General features: G+C 41.7%; 1 protein-coding gene across 1 annotated transcript; it reads right to left on the reverse strand.

The window, feature by feature from the left end:
* Positions 1 to 277: 277 nt before the first annotated feature.
* Positions 278 to 12733, reverse strand: ABCG8 (ATP binding cassette subfamily G member 8). Its single transcript, XM_066316092.1, has 13 exons — positions 12438 to 12733; positions 10935 to 11039; positions 10059 to 10215; positions 7957 to 8195; positions 7417 to 7549; positions 6020 to 6289; positions 4025 to 4190; positions 3856 to 3939; positions 3306 to 3505; positions 3116 to 3192; positions 1550 to 1817; positions 899 to 1026; positions 278 to 434 (listed from the first exon to the last, which is right to left on the reverse strand). The coding sequence occupies exons 1-13, from the start codon at positions 12507 to 12509 to the stop codon at positions 297 to 299; spliced, it is 2037 nt and encodes a 678-aa protein (XP_066172189.1). The 5' UTR covers positions 12510 to 12733; the 3' UTR covers positions 278 to 296.
* Positions 12734 to 12908: the final 175 nt, after the last annotated feature.

Consider the following 12908-nt stretch of genomic DNA (forward strand, 5'->3'; position numbering starts at 1 on the left):
AGCTGTTATTACAGAGTGCAGTGGGTCCTTTCATGTCGGTGGCCCATAGCTCAGACTATTTCCAGAAGTGCAAGACTCACCAGCGCCTTGTCACTCGTTCGAACCGTACGTGAAGCAAACAAAAACCCCCAAGCCCACCCCCGACCCAAATCCCAGGCTGCAGCCGCGGTCCGTGGCAGGCTCCCGCCCGCGTCCCGACTCCTGGGGTTCTGCTGCCATCCTGTGGCGGCCGGGCTGCCGGCGCCCGCACCGGGAGCCTTCCTCCCAGGGAGCCCCACCTGCTGCCTCCGCTGCTCCTACCAGTCCTGGGTTGATTTCTGCTTGATAAAGCGCAGAGAGAGATAGTATAAAAGCAGGAAGCTGCAAATTATGCCAGTGAGGACAATGTAGCTCACATAGAGAGGGTGGGAGTCCAGGTCCATAGCCTGAGTGATCTGTAATGACCAATAACACAAAATTAGAAAAAGACACAAAACTTTCATGCTGGATCTGTGAAGTGTGTTTTATGTGTAAGCTTCCCTGGCCCCTGTTTTCCAGCTTGGGTGTAGCTTCCAGGGTGGTTTGATAGAGGAGTTGTAGCTACACTATTCCAGTTCCAGAATACACAGTTCAGCTTCTAAACAATTCCAGCAAAGTGCATTGTTAGGGTGGGTGCAGGAAAGAGCTGCCCTTTATTATGTTGGTTTTTGTCTTCAACTAAAAGAAAGGCACAGAAGGAGTGACTGCTGTAGGGCCATCTTTAGGAACAAATTTACAACCAAGCATAACAGAACTTCACATGCTGATTTGGAGATTGCTGAATTTTGAGGCCTACGCCATCTATTTAAATATGATAGGTATACAAATAGCATTCCAGTTTCCTATCAAACGTCTGCAACAATTTTTCCTTCTGACTTACAAGTTTCCCTGGTATTTGAAAAGTAATGTTTCCATCAGTCATTTCATATGTGGTGTCAGTGAACTGAACTTGCATCATTCCTTGAAAATTCCATCTGATGAAAGAGATTTTTGAAACCCAGAAAGGAACTGAAAAAGAAAATGACAGAAATTGATACACACACAAAATCTGAGACCTCGAATACTGCCCTGCTGCTGCCAAATACAGCAGGTTTGTCTCACTTCTTGACAGCCAGAGGCTGTAAACATGTGACAGTTTATTATTGGACAAAATGGCAGATATACTTTACATAGTTACATGGAGATGGGAAATCAGGAGTTAGCTAATATCCATATCCATCAAACTCCCCCTGTCAACTAAGTCTTCCTGGAGCTCCATCTTTGTCTTTTGAATACAAGTCTTTTTCCTGAAGAATTTAGCAACCACATAAGAAGCTAGCCCTTCACTAGTGCTTTTTTGACCAAACTTTTTGTTGCCTGATTTTCAGATGGAGAAACTGATGTAAAGTAGATGACCTGACTGCACCTTCACCATCCAAGAAGATAGTTACAAAGGTAAGAATAAAGAAGAGTTTTTCAGCACAGGACACGCTGTCACTGATGAAAGTCACTAATGTTTTAGTTTGGAGGCAGGGTGGGAGCTTTGTCTTACCTGTCCAGAGGCTGTTCAGGCTTATCACAAAACCACCACTCAGGTAGAAGGATGTGAAGAGGACATTGCCAAGGAAGGCCGAGAGCTGTAACGTCGGCAGCAGAGCTGCCACCCAAAGTGCCATGGCACGGGCACTGTAGACAGCCAGCCACAATAACAGGAAGTTCAGCAGGAAATGTTCTGGCTCAGGAACAAGGTTTGCCAGCCAGTAGATGGGAACCCCATAAATTATGACAAAAATGCAGTGTTCTGGGAGCTCCCCCAGAATCTGTTTGGGAAGATGAAAAAGAAAATTTAAAAAAAAAAAAAGAAAAAAAAAGTGAATGATGAGAAAATACATGAGATGTACCTTAATGTACTTTTGGACTGTTTATAAAAGCTGTAGGAAATACTTCCTTAGAATGCAATCATCTCCCTGTTAGGGCTTGCCAGTAACATGCAAAACCAATCCACAAGAGAAACAAATTCTTGCTAATTTTTTCTCTGTTGTATCAATGCCTAAAACTAATTGTTACAGATTGTTAAGAGTTTTGGGACATAAAAGAACATAATGCACTTTTGCTGTGAGCTGGTGTGCTTGATAACAATAACACTGTTACTGAATCCTGGCGACTGAATGTTTTGTTTGGTTGAAACCAGTGTGAGATCAAATTTGAGACAAATTTGGCTGTTGGTCCCTTCGCCACCTTGTCCCAAAGGCAGACCAGTTAGCAACTGCATTCACTGTAAAACAAAAGCACAACTGGAATTTTCTCAAATACCTAAACAGGTATGTAGGAAGAATTAGTTCTTTCCAAGAGGGTTGCTACTATCCTCTAATACCAAGGTTGTAACAAATTACATCGATTTCTCTGTGAATAATGTGAAATCTTTGTGACACAATGTGAAGAATATTTTTCTCTGGCAACCACTAATAAGCATTTAAAATCTTGTGCAGAAATGGAAACCTAAATTACAGATGCCATGGCAGGCAGAACTCATCTAACATCACAAAAGAGGGATTATTCAAAACCCTTGTGAAAAAGAGAATGTAGTTTTTTAAAAGTTCTAAATTTAATTCTAGAAACTCTGGCTCTTTGAGTACGTAATACATTTTTTAGCTCAGACCAATAGAGGCCCAAACAACTACTGGAAATATCACAGCATTTTGTCATTTCTGTTTTACCTCTGCTTTAGCATTTGATACAAATGTTTTGTTTTATAGATCAAGATATGGCAGCAAACTTTCAAAGATGCTGCAGTGAATTAAATATGCAGGTATGTAAAATTGTCTAAACTTGGAAATCTGAGTCTGAGATTTCTCACATTTTGGCCAAAGAACCCAGTGAAAAGTTCTTTGGCTTTTCTGGTGTGGGATCTCAGCCATGACTTATGGCAAAGTTCTAAACTAGTGTGGGGCTTAATCTATTAATACTAAGGAAGCGAGACTGATAGCCTTAGCTGGCAGAGAAAAAAAGAACAAAGTCTGATATGAACTTGATTATTTATACAACAAGGCTTTCTTTTGCTTGTGTTTTTTAACGTTCAAGACAGCTGTTTGTATTTCCTGGCAATAAAACAAATTACCTTAGCAAAGAAGTATGGGCTGACAGAGTACATTCCACCTTCCAAGTCATGATAAAGCATTGCTCTTTCTGAATGACCTGCAGGGTAGGAACAAACACACTAGGCTGTAATAAGAAGTTTACTTTTTCATAGATTTAAGAATTTTTTGATTTTGATTCCTTATAGTGTTTACAAGAAGACTGACACTTACATTTGGCAATAACATCCAAAATTATTGTGAATGGGATTAGGGCACCTATCATGTACAGCAGTGCTGCTGCGTCACGAATGGAGAGTCCATTTTTTTCATGGCCATAGTACAAAAATCCAATTAGTAATGACATAAGAAGGGCTTCAAATCCATGGATTAATAATGTTGAAAGATCTCTGAAGTCATTGGAGACCTGACGACTAGGAAAACAGCAATATTGACCGTAAGATACAATACTTACTAATGCTTATATTAGTAATACTTACTAATACTTACTAAGTTATATTCAGACATATAGCCCCAAACAGTGTTAAAATCAGTTCCTGGAACTTGCTGGCTTTGGCTAGCACAGGTGTTGAGCTCCCTGTTTCTGTAAGGGATTTTACCTAATCAAACCTATGAAGAACCTACCTGCAGCCACCAAGTATTTCAGGTAAAATGCTGAAAGCTTGAAGGAAGGAATTAGTGTGGCACGTTCTGTGCCTCTTTCTGATGATTTTATATACAAATGGGCATGATACAAAATTGTTTATGCTGAAGAATATGTTACCTTAGTAATATAGTGAACTGCTTTAAGGCTCCTGGTAATTGATCACTTGAATGGTGAGGCATATTGATAACCTCTTCTGAATTCCTGCCCAAAAGAAAAAGAGGAAAAAAAAATTAGCACAAGGTGTAGCTATTATTCCAGATCTTCCATATGACACTCTTTTCTTTACCTCTCCTTGATGACTGTGGTCTCTGCATTGTCTCCTTCAGTAGCTTTCCATAAGAAATCATCAAAATGTTTGACCTTTTCTGCAAACAAGTTGGCAAGAGCATTTGCTGTTTTTCGGCTCTCCATCTCCTTTTCTGCAGTCTGTTTATCGATACTGGTCAAGTCAACTGTAAGATATTACTTGATATGAGTCCATGTGCTGTAGAAGAATTAACTTTCTGATATGTTTAGAATCAGGGATTTCATTGGGAGCAAACAGTCCAACTTATGTACATGCATTAAAACTATCAGTTATTTTAGGTAATTAGAGACTAACAGATTGTTAATGTGTGTATGTTTCTTACCTAGTCACTCAATCACTGAGAGATTACATAATTGCTTAATATAGTATTATAAACTACTATTTCAGATTTTTATAAATTTCATAGCGCCTTGAGGACAGTGCTGAAAAAATAGCTTGAATTTCCTTCCTGGCATGTAGGCATTTACAGTCTTCTATATGACTTTGACTTAAATCATGTTTCTTCTTAATCTTCAAAATTATAGTCACTGTCCTAGTAGTATTTTACAGAGGTGCCATAAAATTTACATGATACTGAGAAAGTCCAAAAGGAGTATTATCTAAGGACAACATAGTCATACTCATACCAATAATAGTTGACTTAGCTCTTTTTTTTAATCTGAATTTACAACAGTATTTTCCCATGCTGACCTTTGGTGTAGATTGACAATACCTGATGTTTTACAGATGCTTTTTGAGAGAGCTATCACTGCACATTTCCTACCTCCTTGCACTGGGCTGATCATGTCTGTTCAGCCACTCTTAGGAGGAGTCCATCTGACATTCTTTGCCTTCCCTTCTGTCCTGGTCACCTGTTTCTCTGTCAGACACAAAGCCAGCATCTGTGTGTTTCCATCAGGTGCTCCCTCTTGCTATGGATGCTCTGCCATCCTGTCCTATTTCCACCTTCCTGGTGCCCATATTTCCTTTCTTTTCCTGTGGATCCCGACTCAGAGCTTACCATTCAATGATCTTCCACCCGCCTCTCTGCCCTCCCACCTCCATGTCACAGGGGTTTGTCTCTGTGACCACAGGCTGGAGCTCCAGGTTTCCCCAGGACTGCCCCTTGTTCTCCATTCTCATACAGGGGTGCTGCAAGCCTTCCCCCAGGCTGTGCTTGGCTGAGGACTGCTCTGAACCCTGATGGTGACAAAGGTCTTTTTTGTGGAGCTTGACACCGAGGTTAACTTCTGTTTATCTCTGCACAGCTGGCACTGCCTGCCACTGAAGAGATTACTCCAGAACATTATGGTTGTCTGAGGTCTATACCAGGTTTTCTGGCCAACTTGAGTGCAAAGACCTAAGGGCTGGAACTGAACCAGCCTGTGTAAAGAGATTCCTGCCATTAGATTAACAGGGGCAGATTCCCCTTCCACATTGCAAAAACCAGAAGATTAATAGATTTGAAACCATGTACACTTTCTTCAGGGAGTAAAAAGGTTGCTGATTTGCTTTAGGATTTTCTCCCTACCAGTATAGAGCAGCACTCCTTTTTCCCATTACCTGTTCCAGGTTTGTCTCAGACTAGGAGCTAGCCTCTGGGAAACAAACTTATACATTTTCTTAATTGAGAAATCAGAAAACTGTCTACAGAAAGCATTTGATCAGGTTATCTGTGTCTTTACCAGAGAAGTTTCAACCAGCTAAGACATGGGGATAAGTATGCTAAACATGTCGACAAGTTACTGCATCTGGCACGATTAGAAAGAGCATTTTTTAAATTAGTTTTGTCTGTATCTCTTGGTTTTGCTACATTTCCTGTACAGACAAATAAGGATCCTATTAAAAACTGAACTTGCTGCAATATCGATCTGAGTTAGTTACAAGAAATTTCGAAGAGAGTCATGGTCAATAAAAATCAATGTTACCCAGCCACTTAGGAAAGCAAATGATTTCCAGTAACCCTTTTTTTTTATCACAGTGCTTGATACTGACCGTAGAAATCTGCAGGATTGCTGTACTTTGGGCAGGGATAGCCTAGATCTGTGAAATACTGGACCATGTCTTTAGCTGTTCCACAGTAGACAGTGAGTCCAGAAGTCATCAGAAGAACCAAATCAAACAGTTGGAAGATATCTGACCGGGGCTGATGAAGTGAAAGAAGAACTAATCTGTTTCCTCTGGCCAGTCTGGATAATGTTATCACAAGGTTATGTGCAGTAAAACTGTCCAGTCCAGATGTGGGTTCATCAAGTATAAGTATTCCTGCCAAAGACAGTAAGTTTAGCTGTGGAAAGCAGCATATTTGGTTTGGAAAATATGTTCTAAGTGAAATGGTGCTAATGCATGAAATTTCACTCATTATTTTTAAATTTAAAGATTTTTTTTTTTTTTTTACTTCAGTACATCTATTCTTGAGCATCACTTCTTGTAAAAGCAAAAACCTGCTTTCCCCATAACTATAGAAATATAACTTTATACAAACAAAGGGTTTTCAAATCCATTTCCTAGGGAAAAAGCTGATGGGGAATCCTATTCAACAAGAGGCTCAGTCAAGGTTAGTAGTACTTTTGATATATATAAGATCAAAAGATATATATGTCATATATATTTTGATTGATATATATATATCTCAAAAGTAGTACTTTTGATATATATAAGATCAAAAAGATCAAAATAAGCCAGCAAAATCAGCTGTGGATTTAGCCTCATGTTTTGCTTTTACTGAAGCCAATGGAAGTTTCTAGTTCACCTGCAACATGAAGCCATGTCAGTAAGTTGCAAAAGATTGCAATGACTGACTGTACAGTGAAGAAAGTGACCTTTCCTCTTAATACTGCACATGTGAATGGGGGCAGTGTCAGAGGAAAGGAAACAATCTCCATGTTAAAGCCAAAGTAACTTGTGACATGTGGTTGGATAAACCCCAAACCTTATTCTGATATGCACAAAGCAGGGCACTACTGTGACACTAACTTCAGGCAACTTTGAGTGATCTTGGTGGTGGTGGTTTTAGAGTGGTGGGTAAAAGCTCTTGGGGGCTCTGCCTTGCTCTGTCTCCACTTTTCCACAGGCAAAGGTGACTGAAGCAAAAAGTGTGTCAGCTGCTGAAACACTGTCTTACAGAATTATTCCAGTAATAATTACAGTATTATCTGTGATCAGCACTGATTGCAGTTGAAGGAAATGGACCAGCAGCAGTCACTACTGTGCTGTGGAGAGGCAGCCTCTGGCAGAGGGTGGTGCAAGGCCTGTTGAGTGTCCGATTATCAACCCCTCCAGCTGCCCTAGGGGCAACTGAGTGTGTGACTCCTCCCTGAAAGCTTCCATCGTCATGCAGTTATGCCCAAGCGGTGTGCGGTGGGCCCCAGGAAGGTGTGAGTTGTGCTCACCCGGGTTCCAGAGCAGCTGCACGCCGATGCTCACCCTGCGCCGCTCTCCCCCGGAGACGCCCCGCAGGTACTCGTTCCCCACCCTGGTGTTGGCGCATTGCCGCAGGCGCAGCTCTGCGATCACATCTTCCACCTGCGGGGATCCAAGGGCGACAGCCGTCAAGCAAGAGTTCGTTTGCACATTCGTGCATAGATAGAACTGGAAATAGGATTAATGGGGTTAAAATTCATCTGGATATTTCAGTGCTAGAGACGCTTGGAAACAAATCTTGATTTTAGAGGTAACATTAAAAAAGACTCAGCGATCAAAAATTTAGTTTGTCTTTCAGCCTCTCTAATGCTTTCTCTAGATTGTCATTTTTTATGAGCTTTGGAACAATTGCTGGTTTCTATCTTGAAAGATGAAAAAGGTTTATAATTCATAATCTACTCAAAAAAATGCCAGATTAGCTGTTCTGACTCCAAACACACAGGATCTCTTGGATAATTCCTGTCAGACACATTTTTGACAACTTTATTTTTTCCCAACAGCTTAATTACCCTTTTTTTCCTCTGTGAGTCTGAAAAAAACTTTGGAAGGCGCAGTTTGGCAACGAACAATAGTGTTTCTCTGACAGTCAGGTGGGGGAGCAGTCGGTCATCCTGCCTCACGTGTGCTATGCATTTCCTAACAAGCTGGGGAGTGCTGGGTTTGTTGTTGATCATGACTTGACCAGACTTGATTTTGCCTCCATGATCCCGGCAGGTTATCACGTCAAGCAAGGATGTCTTTCCACCAGCTAGAAAAATAAAAATTGAAAATTAATTTCTAAGGGATGGTTTTGAAAAGTGACCTTGTCTTGGAGAGAGATGTTAAGGAAAAAAAAATCTTCTCCAACCCCTCCCGAAATTTTCCCCGAGTCACAGAGACATGATGATCTTCAAAGGAAATACTGGCTACAAGCTCCTGTTCAGGAAATCTCTCTCCTCTGGAATGGAGCACGTGGTTTGAACCCTTATCATTTCTCAGCAGAATTGGCTAGCTGGGCTTTGAGGGCGGCTTCATGAACACAAGAAGTGTCTCTTATCCCTTTGGTAAACTCTCTTTCACTTTTAAAACAGAGGTGAAAGGTGGTCCGCCCAGGCTGCAGGGCTGGCACCCAAATGCTCAGCAAGAGCTTTCTTTGTGGAGGGATTTGTGAACTCAGAAACAGCAGCAGGATCAGCTGAATGACTAAGGCATTGAATGATTATACAGACAATAAGAAGATTATTCACAATTGAAATAAAAATTATTATTACTTAAATAAGACAAAACCTCATTTAAATAATTAAGAAAAGCTGGCTCATACCCAGAGGTAAGAAAAGTGAAACAATGAAAACAAAACCTGATTTGGAGTTAAACAGCAAATGAATTTTTCCTTTTTGTTGTATGATTCTGTGTGTAAACACACAGAACTCTTATGATTAGATGTCATTTATTTCTAGTCTCCCTGTTGAAAGATTAACTCCACACTTGCTTCTTAATACATACATCTTAAAAAAGAAACCCATCCATCTGTAAACCACGTATTGCTCTGTTTAAGAGTGACATATTGATTGCCATTGACAATGTGAAACCCATCAGCAGTTTAATCCATTTTACTAAGGCATTTGATGAAATAGATGATAAACAGCTTTTGAAAATAGTTTGACTAGTTTGCTGAAAGGGGTTTGTGCTCAGTGTATGTTGCCTTACAAAGGTGCTATATCTATAACTCAGTATGTTATTTCATCACAAAGCTTTTCCTTTTCTTATCAGGAGAATCTCTGAGGTGAGCTTCACCTACATTAAGAATATGTGCTAAGGAAAATTTCCCATGGCAATAGGGAAGAAAACTCTCATTTTTAAGGAATAAAGTTAAAGCTTGTTTGGCAAATATGCCTTGCCTTTGAGAGAGCATCTTCACTGTATCAGTGAGCTAACCTGATGTAAGACTGTAGCAGAGACAAACCATGGGGGTTTTTACCTCCCAAGTATGTCACTTTTAACTTGAGTTTAAAGGTCCTGTGTCTACTTCTTGTCCCCCCTTGACCAGTCCCACCAGAAAATGGAAGGAAAGAAACCAAACCCCAGTGTAATAAAACAGTAACACCAGACAGAAGAGGAACTGTCTTTTCTTCTCTGTAAAGTTCTATTAATTAATGCAAATGCAATATTTTATCCTGTTAGAATTGTTTCAGTCCAAATGGAATTCCCGCTTATGGTTATGCAAGTTGGCACTGATCTTTCTTAAGGGGTCTGGCCTCATTTGTTTGCTATTGAGTGTGGTCTTCAATTGGCCTGTTTTGAATCTGAGCCATGAAACTGATTCATGTCTCCAGCAGATCTGGGGCTGCAGGGCCACACTTGTAACAATACCCCACTACACCTCAGAAAACAGAATGCAAATGTGTTCAGGGCATAACAAAAATCAGGTTTGAAAATCTATTTTAGTTTCCCCCCCCCCCACAGTTTCTTTGTTTCCTTGTTCATCATGTCACTTAAAGAATGTATTTTAGTGACACATCCAATAGCTTATTCTCAACTCGATTTTGACATCATGAAGACTGCAGAGTGTTGCTCTTGATGGTGTACATTTTATCTGAGAGCTGGTCATATAAGGAAATGTGGTTGCTCTTACCAGTGCTTCCTATAATTGCAAGCATCTGACCACTTCGCACTTTTAGATTCAGATTTTGGATGACTGACAGGCGGGAATGTGGATCTGATTTCCAGGTCCAGGGCATTTTCATCTGAGCAAGGTTCTCATACCAGGGAATTTGGGATGCTGTGTTAATCTAACAAAGAAGAAAACAAGTCCTTTCAATTCAAGAAATACAGTATTTAACAACAAATACCTTCAAAGTTACAATGTTACAAGCAAAGCATATATTAAAACATTATTGTTCATCTTCAGAAATATATAGAAGGAAGTTCTTTTGCAGCTGCCTAATGCTTTCATGCCTTGCTTCTTGTTCTGTTAATCACTAAAACTGTCTCTCTCCTTTGTTACTTTGGTCATTTATTAAATTGTAAACTTTAAATGTTTCAAAATTTAAATATAATTAGAAATTCCATGAAACTGAAAATTGTGAAATCTTGTTCAGATTCCATGATGAGGAGGAGATGAAATATTTCACTGGTTCATTGAAATCCTCCTTTCTTTATCCCCTTCCACATACTTGTTCTTGCCAGCAAGGGCTCCTTTCATTCCTAGCTGAACAGAAAGTCCCTCTGCTCCAGCCCTCAGAGGAGTAATTTTGCTCAAGACTGAAACAAAGCGGGGCCTAGAAAGAGATCTCTCTTCCTGTCTTATCCCTTTACTGGATGTACTTACAATACAGGGGTTAGTCTGCTGTCAGTATTGCAGCCAAGAGTGCAGTTCTGCTCGCAAACTGTGCAAAAGTTGTGTGAACTTTTTCAACTTTATCTGGCTCTTAAAATGGCCTGGTTATAGAAACAAGCATTGCTGGATATGCTTCCTGCTGAAGGGAGATGTATAAGTAACAATTTTTACCTGGTAGTTGAGTTCTTTGACCTCCAGAACGTTTGATTTTCCACTGTATGTGAAATAAAGGCTGTTATCTTCTTCAGAGTGAAAAATAGTATCCTGGGTCTTGGTCTGGAAAAGTTGTTAGGTAGATTACAACAGTTAACTACAATAACTAAGATGCTCCTAAATTCTGAGTTCAGAAAAGATGTATTCCCTTTGAATACAAAGGGAAATATATTTATGGAATGTAACAGTATTATTGATGAGTTACTGTATTGCAAAAGTCTGAAGGGTTGAAATGAGTTATCAGTTATCTGTTAATCAGTGTGAAACACTTTGTTCCAGTGACGTGTGAGGGCCAAACATACTGTGCTGTGCTTTTCTAGTTGCTTTCAGATTAAAACAGAAAACTTTGAAAATGGAGATGAATGTCACTACAAAGAGATTAGACTTCTTTTTTTTTTTTTTTAGGGAAAAAAGATGTACTATTTCTGCAGTATTAATCTACTGAATCAAAATGGTGCATATTGTAATTGTTGCTTTTTGACAGCTAAAAAATGAAGGTTCAATGGAAGTATGTCCATTATTGAATTCCACACGGATTTGTAAACTTGGAGGCTTTATGAACAAATAAGTGTGCAGCCACTATTGCACTCTCTTTCTTCCCTTTTGTTTTTAAAACTCGCCTTTTATCAGCTGGAACTTAATATTCTGAGATATCAGTTAAAATAACAAGACTCTACTTGGCCCTTTGGCATACAGCTGCAATTATGATGTCCTAGCCGAGGCAGCTTTCTGGCTTTGGGTTTAGCTCTGTGTGCATGCCTGTAGTTTTCTTTCCAGCCAGCCATACCTCTCCCACAGCTCTGTGCTTTTCCTTCTTGTCAGACTCATACCCTAGCCAAGGCAAATATACCTGTTCCCTGTGTACCAGACCCATGTGGTCACCCCACATGCCTGTGGTGTCTTTGGCAGAGGATGACCGTGATCTTTGCGTGCACCTCCTGCCCTCCTCACAGCAAACAAGGCTGATTGGTTTTTTCAGTCTAGAGATACGCAGCAGAAAGCAACATCACACCAAGCAGCCTGAAAAGCTACAGGAAAGCCCTCCAAACTACCTGTGCTGCCAAAGCACTCTGAGCCCTTCCTTATGCTGAACCGAATTTTTAAAAACAGGTGCTCCCCAGCAAATGTGGGGATCCGGTCTGAAGGCATTTCCTGGGAAAGCCAGTTCAGGATGGTCTGGGGCTTTCTCCTCCATCCGCACCTTTGGAGACCCTCTCTCAGCTCCACCATGGCGGCACCTGAGCAGGGCTTGCATGGCACCAGTCTCACGGCCAGTGTGCTCCGGTGGGGGACGTGGGTCTTTCTGCTCCCTGTTTCAGAGCGGGACGAGCTGAGGCTGGCGGACGGGGACAGCCCGCCGGGCAGGATGGATGGCTGCCTGCCTCTCCCCGCTCCCGGCAGCGCTGCAGCTGCGGGACAGCTGAGCCCCTCGGGCCCCCGCTCCACGCGGCTCCCGCTCACAGCCAAGCCCTCGCACATCACCTGGCTCCAGCTGGCGTCGTCCAGAGAGACGCTGTCGGTAGTCTCCTTCATGGCGGTGGTGGTGGGAGGTCTCGCTCCCTGCAGTGGTTGGACTATCGTTTTAGCGAAAGCTGTAGGAATCCTTCTCCTCTTGGCTTGGAACGCAGTCCTTTCCAAGGCACCCTCACCGCAGCACCATTTCTCCTGGCGCGCTGCGTCTCTGCAGCTGGCATGACCCCGTGGACAGGGAAATATTCCCCTCCTCTGGGACGCTAATAGCTCGGGCTAAAGGTACATCAGATAGCGGCTCCAGTTTAATCACTGATCAGTTGTCCTCTGGAAAAAGAAAGAACGGGGAGCTCTTCTGTTTTCTCTGAGGTGGCGAGTGCCGGGGGCAGCGACCTGCTGTGACCCGGGGCAGCGGGAGGCGCCCGTGCGTGCGGCCGGGGGCGGCATGGTGGTGGCGGCGGT

Source organism: Sylvia atricapilla, chromosome 3 (genome assembly GCF_009819655.1).
Source record: "Sylvia atricapilla isolate bSylAtr1 chromosome 3, bSylAtr1.pri, whole genome shotgun sequence".
NCBI lineage: Eukaryota > Metazoa > Chordata > Aves > Passeriformes > Sylviidae > Sylvia > Sylvia atricapilla.